Source organism: Pseudochaenichthys georgianus, chromosome 9 (assembly GCF_902827115.2).
Source record: "Pseudochaenichthys georgianus chromosome 9, fPseGeo1.2, whole genome shotgun sequence".
Taxonomy (NCBI): domain Eukaryota; kingdom Metazoa; phylum Chordata; class Actinopteri; order Perciformes; family Channichthyidae; genus Pseudochaenichthys; species Pseudochaenichthys georgianus.
In genome coordinates this window covers 21,328,906-21,345,702 of record NC_047511.1, presented here as the reverse complement: position 1 = coordinate 21,345,702, position 16,797 = coordinate 21,328,906, and the positions used below count along the sequence as shown (strand labels likewise).

The 16,797-nt window shown below is 38.8% G+C and overlaps 2 protein-coding genes across 5 annotated transcripts in view; both read left to right on the top strand.

Moving 5' to 3' along the window:
• Nucleotides 1-290: 290 nt before the first annotated feature.
• utp15 (UTP15 small subunit processome component) lies at nt 291-7,428 on the top strand. Its single transcript, XM_034090778.1, has 12 exons — nt 291-403; nt 1,100-1,212; nt 1,307-1,399; nt 1,771-1,955; nt 2,191-2,369; nt 3,294-3,419; nt 4,180-4,315; nt 4,466-4,550; nt 5,245-5,400; nt 5,599-5,700; nt 6,408-6,541; nt 6,698-7,428. The coding sequence occupies exons 2-12, from the start codon at nt 1,123-1,125 to the stop codon at nt 6,996-6,998; spliced, it is 1,587 nt and encodes a 528-aa protein (XP_033946669.1). The 5' UTR covers nt 291-403; nt 1,100-1,122; the 3' UTR covers nt 6,999-7,428.
• A 201-nt stretch (nt 7,429-7,629) lies between these two features.
• LOC117452311 (rho guanine nucleotide exchange factor 28-like) overlaps nt 7,630-16,797 on the top strand; it is a 45,465-nt gene continuing 36,297 nt past the window's right edge. For 2 of the 4 annotated variants that reach the window (XM_034090853.2, XM_034090852.2), the window contains exons 1-5: nt 7,630-7,842; nt 8,667-8,710; nt 13,038-13,179; nt 14,027-14,136; nt 14,533-14,719. In XM_034090853.2, coding sequence (XP_033946744.1) covers nt 8,678-8,710; nt 13,038-13,179; nt 14,027-14,136; nt 14,533-14,719 — 472 coding nt within the window. In that variant the 5' untranslated portion in view covers nt 7,630-7,842; nt 8,667-8,677. The remainder of the gene's footprint in view (nt 7,843-8,666; nt 8,711-13,037; nt 13,180-14,026; nt 14,137-14,532; nt 14,720-16,797) is intronic. The other 2 variants (XM_034090855.2, XM_034090854.2) reach the window with 1 other exon arrangement.

Sequence of the window (16,797 nt, the reverse complement as noted above, 5' to 3'; positions counted from 1 at the left end):
TAATAATATGTATCTGGTCACATTTGAGGTAGCAAAGAACATGTCCAATTATTTACCTATTTCTGAAATGTACATAAAGAAGTGAGCTCTTGAAACTTCTGATAAGATAAGGGTTATTATTACATTAGGAAATATACAAAAATATACTTTAATACTACTGTTTAATTCAGTTTGTTTAATACTAAGTTGATATGGTGCCATTTAAAATAGGGAAAAAAGAATAACGTTTTCCTTCCAATGAACAATAAAGATATGCCATTGATAACGGAAGTCGTCACGTTGTAATCATGGCGTCCGCCAGCGCACGAGAGGCAACGTGATAGTTCCTTAAAATGATCAACTTTTGGTTTACTTGGAAAACCAACATCAGTATCATCTAATTTCTACACATCATAGTTAAAAGGTACGTTTGCACTCTTACACCTTTTCGTTCAATTCTGAGAATCATCAGAAAGCAGTTTAGTAGAAAATGCTAGGCGGCTAAAGCGCATTGTGCTAGCCCTGCTGTGGTGAACACGTTGGCTCTGATCTCTTTTCTAGCAAGCTGCTTGTTGTAGCGTGTAGTTTAAAATAATAATTAAAGGCTATATTTATCTCTAAATGCGCAGCGAAGACATCGGCTGTCTCGAAACAGTGACACTGTTGGATTACAATTAACTATTTTGTGCATAGTTTGTTGGGTTGTGATACTGTTGGGTTAAACAATTAAGTGTGTGGCCTTTATGTCAATGTTACTGCATTTAGTAACCCGTTTGCTGGTTGTATTCTTGTGAGTTCATTTTTGTTTCGCTTCTAAGTATTTTCAATCCAGTTTATCCACGTTTATTTTCAATTACAACAAGCTTTCACGTTGTAAGAAAAACCACCTTATTTCATCATGATTAACAGCATCATAATCTGCTTGTTTTATCCAGTTTCTTGTTAGAGCTCTATCAGGTTTACAGATGTAAATTAACGACAACAAACAATTTAAAGTATTATCTTGGTTGGAGAATTGTTGGACTGCGTTGAATGCATTTGTATTTGACCAACCAGGTCAGAGGGGTGTTTAAGTGTCATATATCTTGCAAGTGTTCATGGTTTTTGTTTTTCCTACCAGAGTATTTGGTGATCAGCAGAAAAATGGCTTCATTTAAACCTACCAAAGTCCAAGTCTATCCTAAACTTGGAGAGAAAGTCACACAGGACACACTCTACTGGAAAAACTACAAGGTAAGTCTCTAGTGTATATTGTTTTGATATTACAGAGACAACCTTATCATTTTTTCTAGATCTCAGCAATGCATATTTCTTTATTCTCTTGCAGGCTCCGCTCCACATAAAAGAATTTGGAGCAATCACAAATATAGACTTCTCCCCAGTGGCCCCACACAACTTTGCTGTGACAGCATTCACAAGGGTATGTTGTCTTCTTTTTCTGAATTTTGTTAATCTTTAAGGGATGTCCATCTATCTTTTTATACATGTATACAAATAATTGATTAGATTTTGCCATTTCTTTTCAATTACCACCACAGCCAACAATATAAGGCGGCAGTAGGAGATGGTGTCTACTAGTTCTTGTCTATTGAATCAATTGTTGAATGATGATCTCTTGAGTGATCCATCGTCTGAATTTCCTGATGATCTCAAGTATTCTGACGACTAATAAACCGTTTTAAACTTGGTTTTTTGCATTTAGTCAAGTGTTCACTCAATTGTTGTTACGGTAAATCCTCTGAATAAGCAATGTATATGCATTTTCTCATTATAACTCTGGTTATTCTTCAGATCCACATTTACGGGCCATTCTCCCAGGAGCCTGTGAAGTCATTTACACGTTTTAAGGACACTGCATACTGTGGCAGGTTCAGGTCAGACGGTCAGCTGCTCGTGGCGGGATGTGAGGACTCAGTGGTCCGGCTGTTTGATGTCAGCGGCAAGGTGGCTCTCAGAATGTTCAAAGGGCACACAAAGTAGGTATCCCATGTGTAACATGTCCGGGTGGTCTTGCCTAAAGACTGCTTGTTATAAAATTGAATTTGAACATTGAAATGTTGAATGATGATTTCTTGAGTGATCCATCGACTGATTTCCATGATGATCTCAATAATTCTGACAACCCTTTTAAAACGGTTTTACTGACCCTATAGCATGTTGTAATTAAAGAGAACTGATGTATATGCTTTGTCTTATTTTATTCCTGGTCAGGGCTGTACATGTTGCAGACTTTATCTCAGACCGTTACCAGATCCTCACAGGGTCAGACGACTACACGTGTCGACTTTGGGACCTCCCAAATGCCACTGAGCTCAACACCTACCAAGAACACACAGATTACATTCGCTGTGGCGTTGCCAGCAAACTCAACAGAGATCTCTTCATCACTGGTGAGATAGAGGGGTGACACATTTGTTTATATAACAATGTTTGCATGCCAGATATTCTTTCTTTTTGTAGCCAGGAGATTTTTCAATATAACCACTATTGAACAACATCTTTCATCGTGGCTTTTAGATTAAACTGATTTACAGATGTACAGCCAAAATCAACCAACATTTCGCCATTTGATTTTCCTTTTTTATTTTAATCAAACATTTTATTTTTCTAAACAAAACTTAAATATGAAAAAGAAGAACATATGAGATAATATAAAGCAAGCTGTGAATCAAGTCCTGCTCAGCCTGCCATGGTTGATTTTGAAATAATGACCAGTTCACTGTACATTATCCCGCTTTTCACATGGCTACTTGGGAAAACAATAATTTAACTACATTGTTATAGAAAAAAAATATTATTAAAATGAGAAATTTTACTTTTGCTAAGAAATAGTATGTTTTATTATACTCATTAGCAATAGTTGGTGGTGAGGGCTAGCTATGATATTTATTCATGTTGTCAAACGTTAAGAAATATGATCCTGTCCTTATGTAAAATGGAATTGGGTAGATTTTCCTTTTCAATTACCAGCACAGCCAACAATGCAAGGCAGCAGTAGGTGATGGTGTCTACGGAAGTTCTTGTCTATTGAATCAATTGTTGAATGATGATCTCTTGAGTGATCCATCGACTGAATTTCCTGATGATCTCAAGTATTCTGACAACCCATAAACAATTTTACACTTGTTTTTCGCCACAGCTGATATTACATTTACCATCATTAGCATTAGCATACTTCAAATAAATAATTTGCATAGTCAGTGGAACCTGCAAATAAAAAAACGTATCAAGCTACAACTTTTGAGGTAGACTGCCCTGCAGATGGAAGAATTAAAGAGTTTTCATGTGACTAACAATTTATGTTTTGATCCTAGGATCTTATGACCACACACTAAAACTGTTTGATGCCAGAGTGGATAAGAGTGTGATGACCATGGACCACGGCCAACCAGTGGAGAGTCTGCTTCTCTATCCTTCTGAGGGACTCCTCGTCTCTGCAGGTAGTCATCCATTAATACTTTTCTTGCTCCATCAGTGCATCAGCAAAATGTGCAAACTTGTTCGATTCAAGCAAACTATATGACCAGTGTTTAACTATTTGACCAGTGTTTAACTATTTGAACGGTCCTCCACCTTGTTAAGGTTGACAATGGTTGCTGATAAAGACATAACATATGTAGTAGTAAGCCAGGCAGCACTAGTTTTCTTACACGTGTCGCCTCCCTAAATGACTATTTTTCTTTTCAATTACCACCACAGCCAACAATATAAGGCAGCAGTAGGAGATGGTGTCTACTAGTTCTTGTCTATTGAATCAAATGTTGAATGATGATCTCTTGAGTGATCCATCGTCTGAATTTCCTGATGATCTCAAGTATTCTGACAACTAATAAACTGTTTTAAACTTATTTTTTTGCATTTAGTCAAGTGTTCACTCTTTTTAAAGCAATTGTTGTTACAGTAAATCCTCTTGTTGGGTTCAAGCAAACTATATTACTAGTGTTTAATTATTTGAACGGTCCTCCACCTTGTTAAGGTTGACAATGGTTGCTGATAAAGACATAACATATGTAGTAGTAAGCCAGGCAGCATTAAGGTCAATTTCATGCTTGCTTGTGACTTGAATCGGGACAAAAACGACCTGAAATAGTTTTCCTACACGTGCCGCCTCCCTGAACTTGACCAACTCTTGCACACATGCTTCATTATATTTACTAATGTACGGGACATTTTAAAATGTATTTTTTCTACTCTCTTTAGGTGGCCGCAATGTGAAAGTATGGGATCTGCTGAAGGGAGGCCAGCCTCTGGTGTCCTTGAAGAACCATCACAAAACTGTCACGTCTTTGTGTCTCAGCAGCAGCGGCCAGCGACTGCTGTCAGCTTCTCTGGACAGGTATGGGCAAACCTCACTGTAAAATGGTGTACAAAGAAAACATATTCTAATCTCTGGAAATCAGAGCCCACTCTAATCTGTCATCCAATTATTTCAAAAGTAATTTTTATATAAGCCTGATCTAATGCAGAGCATTTGTTTGTCTTTCAGGCATGTAAAGGTGTACAACACAACCAACTACAAAGTGGTCCACAACTTTGACTACGCTGCCTCCATCCTCAGTCTGGCTCTGGCTGTAAGAAATTATATTAAATCCTTCATCATGTTCTATTATACGTTTTTATTTTATTTACGATAATTACACAATGGTTGATGAGTAACCACATAAGAAAATCCTTATGGAGAGCGTGTGGCCTATACACATGCAAATAAACAACATCAGAGATCAAAATGCCCTTTTATCTGAGGTGCCCCATCAGAGCAAGCTATGATTTGACCAACGAACTGAGACTGCAAGGTGATGACAAATATCTGAGTTTGCCAGGGATTTAAACCCATGAAACGGTACATCCTATCCTCAGTGTTGGCTTTAGGGCATTGGGGTTCCAGAACACAATGTCCAACCTAACAGTGATCTGACAGCTTTGTTTTTATCACTTTGGGTTTGCAGTGCTTTTAGATTTTCATTTTCAATTACCACTGCAATCACTGAGTTGCTTGAGACTCGCTCTCCTGAAAAGAAATTCTTCCCAGCTATAGCCAACAATATTATCCAATGGGACAGGAGGTGACTGTCTTCTGAAGTTCCCGTGTAGTGTAGTGTTGAATGATGATCCCTTGAGTGATCCATCGTCTGAATTTCATGATGATCTCAAGAATTCTGACAACTTTTAAGCTATTTTACAGACTTATTAATGGCTTCTTGTGTTTAATTGTATTTCTTCCCTGGATTTCTAGTAAAACTATGAATGTGTCTTTTTTTTTCTCAGCCGGATGATGAATCAATTGTTGTGGGTATGACCAATAGTATCCTGAGTGTCAAACACAGGAAAAGCCTTGAAGATTCGAAGGAAATCTCTGGCCAACAGAGGCGGCGGCCATCGTATCGTGTTTTTGTGAAGGGGAAGAACCCTGTCCCTAAACGGGTATGTTAATATTTGGTTTACGTACAGCGGCTGAAGTCAACAGTACATGATGTGATCTATTGATTGATGATTACACATGTGTGAACTGAATCATAACATGCCATGGCTAATGGCTATGTTTCTGCTCACTGAGTTATAATATAAGGCTTTTCTTTCTCACCATTGTTAATTATATTAGTTTTTCTATCTTTTTCCCAGGATGATTATCTCGTCAGCAAGCCAGTGAAACAGCATCTGGCCAAATACGACAAGCAGCTCAAGAAATTTAATGTCACAAAGGCTTTGGATACAGCTCTGGAGGTATGCATTTATAAAAAGGCAAAATAGTATGTTTTATTATACTGATTAGCAATAGTTGGTGGTGAGGGCTAGCTATGATATGTATTCATGTTGTCAAACTTTAAGAAATATGATCTATCCTTGTCCTTATGTCAAATGGAATTGGGTACGTTTTGCCATTCAAACGGTTCCATTAAATGACTTTAGATTTTCCTTTTCAATTACCAGCACAGCCAACAATGCAAGGCAGCAGTAGGTGATGGTGTCTACGGAAGTTCTTGCCTATTGAATCAATTGTTGAATGATGATCTCTTGAGTGATCCATCGACTGAATTTCCTGATGATCTCAAGTATTCTGACAACCCATAAACAATTTTATACTTGTTTTTCGCCACAGCTGATGTTGCATTTACCATCATTAGCATTAGCATACCTCAAATAATTAATTTGCATAGTCAGTGGAACCTGCAAATAAAAAAATGTATGTATTTGGATACAGCTCTGGAGATATGCATTTATAAAAAGGCAACATCCTTTTCCTGTAAAGTTTTGCCTTTTTTTTTTCAATTTGCAATACAAATCGGTCAGCTACTTTACTTTTGAGTGTTATGAATTCATCTCACTATCCTCGATATTGGAAGCTGAAACCCAACCCTCCTGCACAAACAAGCATGGCAAAATGTTTTCAGTATGATTTGACTTGTCATAATGAATAATTGCATTTATAGACATGGACCAGACACCGAAAGCCAGAGATCACAGTGGCTGTTATGAAGGAGCTGGATCGAAGGGGGACGTTGAAGAACGCTCTGGCAGGAAGGGATGAACAAGCCCTCGCTCGGTTGCTAAACTTTCTCATTGGGTAAGACAAAGATGAAACTTCATTACTCAAGTAGACTTCAACAATGTTTAACTTATTGAGCCCATGTGTTATCAGATGCATTGAATTAGTTTATTGTACATCAAACCGTATACAAACATTTTGCAACCTGATAACTTTCTTCTGTTTGTTCTCCAGGAACGTGGTTGACCCCAGGTTTGCTCCTGTCCTGGTGACAGCGGCAGAGATGATCCTGGACATCTATCGGTCGGTTATCGGACAGTCTCCAGTCGTGGACCGACAGCTGCTGCGTCTGCAGGAGCTGCTGGAGAAAGAGATCGACTACCAGCAGGACCTCCTGGAGGTGATGGGCATGTTGGACACGATGTTCGCCTCCTCCTTTCCCAGGATGGAGGTTCCGTGCCCTGGCATCAGCAGGGCTAATGGCCTGGCCGGGGGAGACGGGATTACCTCGAGACCACAGATTCAGGCTACCTGAGACTAGGGGGGCTGCTTAAGACTGGGTTAGAGTGCCTTCACAACTCTAAAAACTTCTTTTTGAAACATCTGACACACATTTCCAGACATGACAGACCACATGTCAGCAAACTGGTATTGATAGGTTTTTAAAAGACTGACAAACCCATGAGCTCCCTGGCGTTTTAACTCGGTGTGACTGAAAACGCAGCAGGAAACAAAGAGAACATGCATTTACTGCTTGAAGTATCTTTCCATGTGTGAATGGGAAGGGACTTGATTTTTTTTGTTTGAAAGTCTGGAAATAACACTTTCAAAATGTAAATCTGTCTGGATGCGTGCTTGTGTGTTTTGAATGATTGAACTGTTAATGTCTTCTTTCTGTTTTCATAATATTTGGCAGTGTCAAATGTTTTATAAGCAGATGTGAATAAAGCTTTGTAATATTGGAACTGACTTTTCATAATTGTGTTCAAATGGTAAGAAAACTCGACTCAAGTCTGATAATGGTACCGATTTTAACGTGTACCCTTTTCTCTGCACACGTCACTCTTTTATGGCCTTCCACCAGAGGTCACTGTAAGCTCAAGGAAACTGTTAACTTTCACATATTAAGGAGGCATTTGCACCAGGCGAAGACACGGAGCACCAACACTGGCAGAGAGGAGGATGCTCGCTCAGTGGAAGCTGTAGCTCACACTGAAACAGCCGCAGCACCGACTGAACGCCATTTCTCAACTTGAAGCTTAACGGCGCCACTTGAATTAGCAGTGAGCAACAGGAGGATGTGTCCGGGTTAGCTGCTCTGTTTTTGCTGAAATTAAGCCCATTGTCAGGTTTCTTCTTGCGGAGTTTTAGCTGTGAAGGTACGTCAATAATGTGAACATTTTCTTCCAGCTGTTGAATTGTTTTCCAACGTGAGTCCTACTTATATTATTGACAGTTTGCTAACATGTAAACGCTGGTCGGATATAGCGCTGTAAAACGAGCCTTACATTTATTCTGCAGCTAAATAGGTCAACATTAAACCACGAGTCAAACAATAACATAAAAAAACACATTTCTTAAAGTAGACAATCAAGTTTGTGCTATTTAATAATAAATCATCGATATAGTCCCATCATTATCCCAACTGTCATGTGATGAGCAGTTTTTATTTTTTAACGCTAGCACACTGAAGTCATACTCGTTTTTTTCATGCTTTGACCATTAAAAATATAGGGTTTTAATGCAACATGTCTGAAAAAAGAACAGTTTCTGGTAAAATGGTTGAAATAAGTATTTGCTGTTGAGTCCAGTTTAGGAAGCGGCCACTGATAAAGAACGGATCTGAATCTTGCAGCAGTGAAACTCAATCGATGTCCTACTTTAGCTGGCGAGCCCACATGCACGAGTAGTCTGGCTACACACTGCCTGCAAATCATTTGGCGCATTTTTGTTGTTGTGGTACTTTACACACAGGTAGAAAGCATCGTCATTAAAATCATTATTCACATAGTTGAGATCAAAAGATGATGCTGTCCCATCGGAGGACCTCTGCCCTGACTCCGCTTGGCCCAGATGAGGTTTGATAATCTCTTCGGGATCAGAGGAGCAGGCAGAATAACCAAAGTAATTAGGAGTCACGTGGCTTCACTGAGTGTTGGATTTCCTTTTTGTCTCTCAAATGTCTGTCCATGTCTGTCTGCAGTTGCTGTGCAGATGGAGCTGAGCAGGAGGAAAGTGCCTCTGTATGTGAGTATGTGCTCCAGTTTGCAGTCAAGTATGAGTTCTCTAATTCATCTCAAGAGTTAGTCATCCCTCGGGAAATCTCTGCAAATTGAGTTGGGAATGCATTGATAGATCCGAAGCCTGGTTTACAAAAAAAGTGTATGATTTCAACATCTAAGATATTTTGTTCTTATGACCAAACCATTTTTTTATTAAAATGCATTGAATATATCTGACGAAATGCAACTTTTCTGTTTTTGCACCACTACAGTATGTTTAAGTTCACTAAAGTCACTGTATGTAGCCTACTAGTCTTTTAAAATAAGATTAGGGTCAATGAAATTCCACGATGACAGCAGATAAATGTTTTAGACTTTGAACAGACGGGCACCGTATGGTCTGAATGCAAGGTCACTGGGTTTTTCTGTTGATTTATTTAAGCACTGACTCATAGTTTCTTAGGAAAGTTAGGCAACAATAGCAGTCTGGCATTTGTGTGTATAACTAGCAAATCAGTCACTATGTGCTTCATTCACAGTGATATTTTTATTTTATTTAGAGTATGAAAGGTATTTGCTATCCGTTTGATTTGTTGTGTATCTGGTTAAACCTTTGAATGGATCTATTTTCTTTAAGTTAAAACTGAAGCCAAACAGGGCAACACTGCATTCAAGTATTTTGTTATTTATATAAGCTTGGGAACTTAAGTATGCAAACATTAACAAGAGCTTATGCTTGATTGATCATTGTGATCATTGATCAAACTGTGTTCAGTCAATTTAATCCTTTCTAGTTTGACATGTTTTCAAGGCTGTTTTCCTTCTACCAAAGATCTTCTCCATTTAGTGTAATGAAACCGAAATTCCTTTGATACTGTGCTTGTTTTAGAATCCCACACATACATAATTGAATGACATGACTTGGACTCAACTCACATTTGATGAGTTTATACTTGACTTGATGAAATCAAAAAAGACGTGCAACTCCACTTAAAACACAAATGATTTATGACTTAACTTGGGCTTGGGCCTTATGACTTAAACACTCGATACCTCTCTCCAAGCCCAAAATAAGAAAGCATGTTTTTTAAAAATAAATAATATGAATTCCCTTAATTTTCTCAGCTAACAATATTGCTATTCATTCCTAGAAAGCTGACACGGAGTGCACCAGATCCACTTGGTTTGAAAAAACTGGATAGCATCCAGTCATGTTGTAGGAGAGAACCCTGAAGAATTAACGTACCGTTGCTGATTTGATATGACTTGGTTAGGACTTGAAACACAAAGTTTAGGACATAGGACTTGATGACCTGTCGTTCTTGAATTTCGCCTTGATTGCAAAGACTTGAAACGTACTTGTTACTTGGAAGAAATGACTTGATCCCGTCTCTGGTAGCTACTAAAACAGGAAAGTTGAACAATGTTTTACAGGTCTACAGACATACTTTTCACTCTTTGAGGCTTGGAGCAGGATACTCACATTCCTGCATACCTTAATTTGCTTACTGAATTTAATGGAAATAAGATGGAGGTAATGGGTCAATAAAAAATCATTGATTTGTGGTCAATCACACGGAGGTGAGGAATCTCAACGTGAGTTCGGGAAAAGATCTGTAGACATTATATAAAATGCGTGTTAAACCTGATGTTCTCTATTTCAAAGACTAGGGATCAAGACGTGCATAAATGAACCTGAAGGTAGGATTAGGTGAGAGGGATAGCCAGGATTACTCAGAGTGCCGCTATCATAGAGGAGTAAAGAAAAAAGCCTCTCAGTTTTATGACGTGAGAAAGTAGGTCAGCTGTTGAGGTGATTCAAGGCTAATAGATATACTCTCTTGAGAAAAAGAGCCAGACTTCTTAAAAAAATCTCCTCACTCTCACATCATTCAACACTAATCTGAGACATTCATTGCAATTCAAGTCAAGCCTTATAATTTATGTGTGGCTTCTTTCCTTCAACCTGTCAGCTGTACTTCTTCCTATGTCAGTGGTTTGATATGTTTCCCAGAGTAACCCACTCAGTGTGTCTTGTGGTTGCATTGGTGTCTGGTCTATTGAGGACATTGTAGCTGGACAAATTGATATCCTGCAGGTCGTAGGAGATGGTGGAAAGTGGCAGCTCTCCAAAGGAGGCCAGTGGCCCTGGAAGATGTCTCTTTTTTTCTTCTGCGGGTCTGAAACTAACATTATGTTTTTCTTAATCTATCCACAGTAAAAGGTTCACAACCAAAAAGACCCAGAATAATTTAAAGTTGCAATATTCAAAATGTTTATATCAATAATTGGTTGAATTACATCGTGTAGTGAGAAAGGAGCTGTTCATAGTGACAAACTCACACATAATTAAAACCTTACCATCAAGTTCTCATCAGCCTTACAAAATGTTTCAGCCTCTCTTATTGTTTTGGTTTTATTTCCTGCAACTGTACTGTTTGTGTCAGTCTCACTGCACTGAGTACATTGTTTTACACAGAAAAAAGTCTTATAACCCCATGGTACATTGCTTGCCCAGCAACATACAGCAGACTGGCAACATAAGCACTTGTTGGTGAGCTTTAAGCCGGTTGAGGTAAAATGTAGATTTGTTATAACATTTAGAGTTGCATTCCTTAGATCAGGGGTTCCCAACCTTTTTTCCCAAGAGTCCCCCTAAATGACTCCTGTTGGAAGTTATACACACACACACACACACACACACACACACACACACACACACACACACACACACACACACACACACACACACACACACACACACACACACACACACACACACACACACACACACACACCACACACACACACACACACACACACACACACACACACCCACACACACACGGGGGGGGGGGGGCAACAGCTGTAATTAAAGTTTAAAAGTCTCAAAAATGCTACAACTACTGTCACAAACTGGATGAATGTGAAGTATTTTGTTAAAGGAGGATGAAAGCGTAATTAAGGAGCACTATTGGAGTGACTTTGATGGTTATTGGACTCAGGATTAATTAATTTGGATTCCCGCTGTATGAAGAAATTAAAGGATGGCACAAGGGGAAACAAATCACAAAGGGATTAAACTGTTTAAAACACATGCTCAAAGTAAGCCGGATTTTGCCGATGTGTTTATGTGGATTCAAAAGTGGTAAATAATGTACAAAATGGAGCAACTGTGACAAATAATCCAACTGAAACCGGCATGGACAATGACTATGTTTTAAAAATGCGCTTATCCAGAAAAGCCCGGTTTGGACACTTTACGGGCAGAAGAAGCATTTCTATTAAAGAAAAAATTATACATTTCTGTCTTTTTATGCCTTTAATAGCTACCAACTTGAATTTTTATTCAAATTAATTAATCAATTATTTTTTATATTTTATTGTAATGTTGATGATGACAATCATGTATTGTGTTACAATTATATGTTAAAATAAATAAATAAATTTGAGGCATGGTGCCCCCCCTGCGACCTTTGGCTCCAGGTTGGGAACCACTGCCTCTGTGTCTGCTGAATCTAAATAGCCTTCTGTTAAATTTTATAAGATGAGAATTTGTCTTATTTACAACTTGTCTTCCTTTTTAATACTTGAATTGTTCTTGCCGTATTTCAAATATTGTTATTAAGCTATTGTTTCGCATTAGTAGTCAACCATTAATTTAACATGCTAGTCATTTTACATCCACTCCACAGATAGTAATACAACTAGCCTGATGGCAAGCACATTTAGCCAGCTGGCTGAGGTAATGAAACAAAAAAGCCAGGTGAGACAATTTGACCTAAAAAATCTGCCCCTGTCATTTGGATGAATTGGCTGACGTTATCTACTCAAGATCATTCATTTTAGTTACACACTTTTGAGGCTGTTGGGGAGCTATAGGCACTTAACAATGGTAGAAATAGAAATTATTCTATAAGCCGTTTTAGGCAACCAAGAAAGTTGTGGAAGAATTCGGTTTTGAAGTTATGTTACAATATGTATCGGCAATACAAAGTGATGTATTCACAGAGTCCAGTGAGGCTGGCACATTACATGTTGTTCAAAGGCCAGTAATCAGCCTACAAATCAGTGTAAATATTCTGCCCTATTTCACTTTTCTCTGCCTCAGGTCAGAAGTCTAAAGTGTTCTGGCCTTTTAGTATCAGGGCAGGTCTTTGCAGTAGACTTCAAGACATTCCTGGTTTTATTGAGGGGTAATGTTCTATGGTCCTCAATTGGCATGCTGTGAGGGGATTTAGTGTACTTCACAGAAATGAGCCTGTATCTTTAGGAATAGAAATATATCATGCTCTCAAGCATCTTTCGTCTTCATTTTCTCTTTCAAACTCTCTGAATTGTCTTTGTCTTAGGGCCAGGCGAAAGTATTTGCACTGCTGGATGGTTTTGACTCGCTTCCCGAGGATGCAGAGGTCTACGTTGTCTTGGAAGGATCCACACTGGTCCATGTCACCAGGGCTCTTAGTGATGTCATGCTCTGCTTTATCGTTCCTGGTATGTTACGTTGTATGCCTGTAGATCATACTATATTGATGTGTGTGTAACTGTGTATATTAGGTAATATGTTTTTCCTCCAAAAGGGAGAATTTATTTAGAACACCATGTTCAGACATAACCCTCCATTGCACAATCTGACAACTCCAGGTTTTTCTTATTGTCTGTGATAAACTCATGAACAGTATATCACTATTTTGATCGTCCCACACACACACACACACACACACACACACACACACACACACACACACACACACACACACACACACACACACACACACACACACACACACACACACACACACACACACACAAATGGAAACACACACACACACACACACACACACACACACACACACACACACACACACACACACACACACACACACACACACAAATGGAAACACACTTGCACAATCACAGTCTGTGACTTGAGGTCTGGAAAGGCACAGAATCTTATCAGCTTCCTCTCAGGGGGGAAACAGCGCCATAAACAATACGTCAACATTACTGAGCCTCTGTGTAGGTTGACGCAGACAACAGGCAGTCCTGCAGGCTTGAGCACTCTACTATAACGGCACTATTAAAAGCAAGTCATCTTCTCCATAAAAGAAAAGCCCTTTCAGCATACTAAATGAAAATCTGATAACATTTTGAACCACAATAATGCACTGAGGCTCTGGGATGAAACATAAAAGGTATATTTTAAGGACCTTACCAGTGGATTTGTGTTTTTAGAGGGTGACTTACAAACTCAGACTGTATATACATACTCTTTTTATTTAAAAGAAATACAAATCTGCTCTGAATAAAATCTGTGTTTTGACGGGTCGTGTCTTTTTAGGTCATAACCTGGCTGAGGTGGTGTCTGTGCAGGCCTACCTGTGTTCTGAAACCACACCCCTCACCTGGGTGGGCGGGGCTTCTCTGGAGTATGTCCAAGATGATGCTCAGGTTAGATATCATTTACACTGCCTGTTAGTTTGTGCTTACCCAAGGGTAAAATAACCTGCTTGGGAATGGATTATTGTTGTCATATTCTTTATGACAACTTTTATCCGTTTTATTGTGTTGCACTGTTGGAGGAGCCTGTGACCTAAGATTTTCATTGTCATAACTACACTAGCTAAGCACAAATGACAATACAAGCCTTGAATCTTTGAAAAATGACAATAAGCTTATATTAAAAAAACTTGTTTTCTAAAACGGTGAAAAATTCTATTTTCTGTAATTAATGTTAAATGAAAACATGATTTCCTTTGAAAAAACTAAAACATTTCACCTTTGTTGTGTAGCATTGGTTTTCACATGACTGTTTCAAGGATTGATCTTATTCTTTTTTCTTCTCAGGACCTGGCAGAGCACCTGGTAGTCCACGGACATTGCCTTAGCTCCAGGGATCACAAGGATCTGAGCAGCCTCTTCAATCTGGGCCAGCAGAGCTCTCGCTGGGCTATGGATCGTCGCGTTGCCCTGGCCATGGCAAATCTGGATATCCCCCAAAACTGGAATGTGCTAGGGAGCCACAGCGGAGATGGTGAGAGCGGGATTTACTCATCCTGCTTAATGGGATTTCCTGCACAGATACGTTTATCTAAAGCACATAGTATTTGTTTTTTATTACACAACAATGTATACACAGGAAACATTAGGTAGATAAGCTTAAAGCATACAGCTTTGAGGAAGACGGATAAGGTTGTAATGTTTAACTGTCAGAAATTGGTTTAAGGAAAGATGTTGTTTTTTATAAAGAGGGATCTCTCAGCATCGCACTGCACACTCAAAGCCAGCTATGAAGGTGAACTCTTCAACTCCCCCTCCCCTTTTCTCTGCCATCCTTCCCATTTGCAATGCTTACTGTGTAATCGGAAGTGAACATGGTCACATGTGTGCTTCTGTTGGACTCATCAAAGCCAATTAGGCAGCATATAATGTGGTTAATAGAGCCTTTCGTTCTGGAAGTAGCCCTAGGCAGAGACTAATAAATCTGTATGTGTGTGTGTTTGCGTGCGTGTGTGTGCGCCGACCACCATGTTGACTGTCACCATCTGTCTCTATGATCTAAGTGTTTGTGTAGGGCCACCTACATAAATAATAAACTAGATTTAGCATTAACAAAGTTAGGGCAGTCTGTTTCTTTGCAGCGTCTCCCTCTAAATGTCTGTAGTTCATTTCATAACACTGCTCACATCATCATTCTACTGCCGATGCTGTACTGACTTATCAATCCCAGCTAACCATTGGTGCTTTGTTCATAGTGCTTTCTACATTTTAAAGGAATGGAAAAATCCAATTCTTTATCAACAGTTAGATATTTGATTGGATCTTGGAATCATTTGATTTTCTCTGGGCAGCTCTGAAAAATGTGCAATTGAATACCTTTGATACAGCCTGCAAAGATGTGTGGAATCTGTCTTTAAAGGTCAAGAAGGCTGGCAGATGTTTTTTCTATACACAATATTCTTGGACAGAGTTTTTTTCTAGAATTAAAGCGTAGACTTATAAGGGTAATCTTGCTTTATGTTAGTCAGTTATGAGCTGTTGTTTCACTTAAAGTGACTTCACTTTGACTAGAATAGTAGAATAACGTATTCCTGGCACCAGTTCGGCCACATTGGCTGCACAGTATGTGGGGGAAATTGCTTTTTTCATCAATATGATTCCTAATGCTTTCTGTAGTCCACTATCATTCAAAGGCAAAATGATATATCATCTAAAATAAAACCGCATTACCCCTTTGCAGTTAAATACCAATTGTGATGAATACTTTTTGATAATACTGTCTAGGTGTTGATCGTGTTTCATGTTTTAGGCTATCTTTTGCTGTTTAGCTAAGCAACATCCCATTAGAAATCCCTCAGTGTAGACTCTATGGCATGTGTTTCTCTCGTCAGTGTATTTTTTCTATTTCTATTTATCTAGTTATATTTTCTTCTTGCTCTGGCTGTGATGCTAAATAAATTCAGACAGCATCTTCCTGGCCGCTTTGTATCTCTGTAAGTTGCCTTGAAAACTAAGTGGAGAAAAAGGTGATTGTCGGCTTATTGTTATTCAAGTTATGAAATTCTGCAGTTGCCTCAATAATTGAGATGTTTTGTCTGAATTTCTAGAAAATCAATGACAAATGCTGCTGCAATGTTATGGGACGAGGTCAACAAAGTCTTGTTGACATATGTCTACCAAAAACTGCATCAGCATTAAGGAACAGTGGTTATAGTAAACATGCACCTTACTTAATGACACCCCACTATTTATTTGATTAACAGTCAAATCAAAGAAGTACATTTTAAGATTCACTAAGTTGATATACCAAGGAGCTTTTAAGATAAGTGTCCTTTATTTTGTCTGAATTGGGTTTAACAATTTTCCTTTGATCAAGCCTACTAGCTGCTTGACTGAAGCTGTGTTGATGCATGTCTGTCACCTGGAGACAGATCTGGTTGAACTGCGTTGAGTAACAGACACAGAAATAAGTAGCTGCCCCTACTTTGTTAAGAAAAGCTTTTATTTAAGTGTGTCAGTGGGGCAGAGAGACCCAGGGCTATGCAAGAGGACAAATCAATCATTGGCATTTAGGTTAATTATCACGAGTAGGTTATCAAGAGGCACTTCTTG